Source organism: Nanorana parkeri, unplaced genomic scaffold (genome assembly GCF_000935625.1).
Source record: "Nanorana parkeri isolate BGI_ZX_2015 unplaced genomic scaffold, ASM93562v1 scaffold3056, whole genome shotgun sequence".
Classification (NCBI taxonomy): Eukaryota; Metazoa; Chordata; class Amphibia; order Anura; family Dicroglossidae; genus Nanorana; species Nanorana parkeri.
In genome coordinates, this window is record NW_017309324.1 from 1 (window position 1) to 2232 (window position 2232).

The following is a 2232-nucleotide window of genomic DNA, read 5'->3' on the forward strand; positions in this document are numbered from 1 at the left end:
GAAGGGGTGTGCAGGGGGTAGAGGGGATGTGGATGCTGAGACTTCCTGGATGGACAGATCTCGGATGTTGGGAGTTCCTGGATGGACAGGTCTCGGATGTTGGGAGTTCCTGGATGGACACATCTCTGCCCTGGGCCCCTCTGCTCTCAAACTGTGGCTGGTCAGTCAGGAATGATGGAAGACCTGTCAGGGAGGGGGAGGGGAGGCCAGTGATGGATGAGGACCGGAGATGGTGACATTGGAGAGCAGTGTTCCCATTCTTCTATTGCACAGTCCCCTCTTCACCCCTCCTCACTGCTGACCTCAGGGCTGATTATTCGCTATTTAAACACATTCCGGCTTCCTTTGAAGTAACACTGAGCAACCAATCAGGAGTTGTCTTCCTTAGGTCTGCCCTCCTCAGGCTGGGGTACCTTAAAGGTACTTGCCCCTGTGTTGGGTAAGTCTGGTCAGCAGGCTGTGCGTTCAGGTTTATTTGTCAGATTTTGTACACATAGCAGCCAGTTACATTGTATCGGCTCCTCCCACATAGATATGAATGTAATGTATCATAGAAGACCTCTGATGTGGTTGCTATGGGCAGCAGCATAGGTTGGCGGGAACTATGACAACAACAAGCCAGATGCCATTAGCAGCCACGGAGCAAATTTCTGTCTAGTTATACAATGGTAACTATGGGCAACAGAGCCACGTGCACACCATTTCCATGTCCTTATCAGTCCCTGCCCCCAAGAAGCCTACAATCTAAGGCCCCGTCCTCACATACACGCATGTACTCCTGGCAGCATGCGAGAACCCCGGGAGAGAACATACAAACTCCACACACATAATGTCCTGGCTGGAATGTGAACCCAGGACCCCAGTGCTGCCCTTATAATAAAAATATATATTATGTGTTTAGCATACCCCAGATTATGAATGGCGGAGGTCTCTGGATGGATGAATGGCGGAGGTCTCTGGATGGATGAATGGCGGAGGTCTCTGGATGGATGAATGGCGGAGGTCTCTGGATGGATGAATGGCGGAGGTCTCTGGATGGATGAATGGCGGAGGTCTCTGGATGGATGAATGGCGGAGGTCTCTGGATGGATGAATGGCGGAGGTCTCTGGATGGATGAATGGCGGAGGTCTCTGGATGGATGAATGGCGGAGGTCTCTGGATGGATGAATGGCGGAGGTCTCTGGATGGATGAATGGCGGAGGTCTCTGGATGGATGAATGGCGGAGGTCTCTGGATGGATGAATGGCGGAGGTCTCTGGATGGATGAATGGCGGAGGTCTCTGGATGGATGAATGGCGGAGGTCTCTGGATGGATGAATGGCGGAGGTCTCTGGATGGATGAATGGCGGAGGTCTCTGGATGGATGAATGGCGGAGGTCTCTGGATGGATGAATGGCGGAGGTCTCTGGATGGATGAATGGCGGAGGTCTCTGGATGGATGAATGGCGGAGGTCTCTGGATGGATGAATGGCGGAGGTCTCTGGATGGATGAATGGCGGAGGTCTCTGGATGGATGAATGGCGGAGGTCTCTGGATGGATGAATGGCGGAGGTCTCTGGATGGATGAATGGCGGAGGTCTCTGGATGGATGAATGGCGGAGGTCTCTGGATGGATGAATGGCGGAGGTCTCTGGATGGATGAATGGCGGAGGTCTCTGGATGGATGAATGGCGGAGGTCTCTGGATGGATGAATGGCGGAGGTCTCTGGATGGATGAATGGCGGAGGTCTCTGGATGGATGAATGGCGGAGGTCTCTGGATGGATGAATGGCGGAGGTCTCTGGATGGATGAATGGCGGAGGTCTCTGGATGGATGAATGGCGGAGGTCTCTGGATGGATGAATGGCGGAGGTCTCTGGATGGATGAATGGCGGAGGTCTCTGGATGGATGAATGGCGGAGGTCTCTGGATGGATGAATGGCGGAGGTCTCTGGATGGATGAATGGCGGAGGTCTCTGGATGGATGAATGGCGGAGGTCTCTGGATGTATGAATGGCGGAGGTCTGTGGATGGATGAATGTTGGAGGCGTGGCCTCATGGTTTCCTTGGTTACTGCAGGTGATTCAGCAAGCTCTGAGCCGCCAGCCCAACACAGCAGCGCAGTACTTGCAGCAGATGTACGCCGCCCAGCAGCAGCACCTCATGCTGCAATCAGCAGCTCTACAGCAGCAGCACCTGACCAGCGCCCAGCTCCAGAGTCTGGCATCAGCACAGCAGGTCAGTGTCAGGGG

At 54.0% G+C, this 2232-nt stretch overlaps 1 protein-coding gene across 1 annotated transcript in view; it reads left to right on the forward strand.

Moving 5' to 3' along the window:
* Window positions 1-1993: 1993 nt before the first annotated feature.
* Window positions 1994-2232, forward strand: part of LOC108802716 (polyhomeotic-like protein 2) — a 28186-nt gene continuing 27947 nt past the window's right edge. Inside the window, exon 1 of the mRNA XM_018574573.1 lies at window positions 1994-2222. Within this exon, the coding sequence (XP_018430075.1) occupies window positions 1994-2222 (229 nt within the window). The remainder of the gene's footprint in view (window positions 2223-2232) is intronic.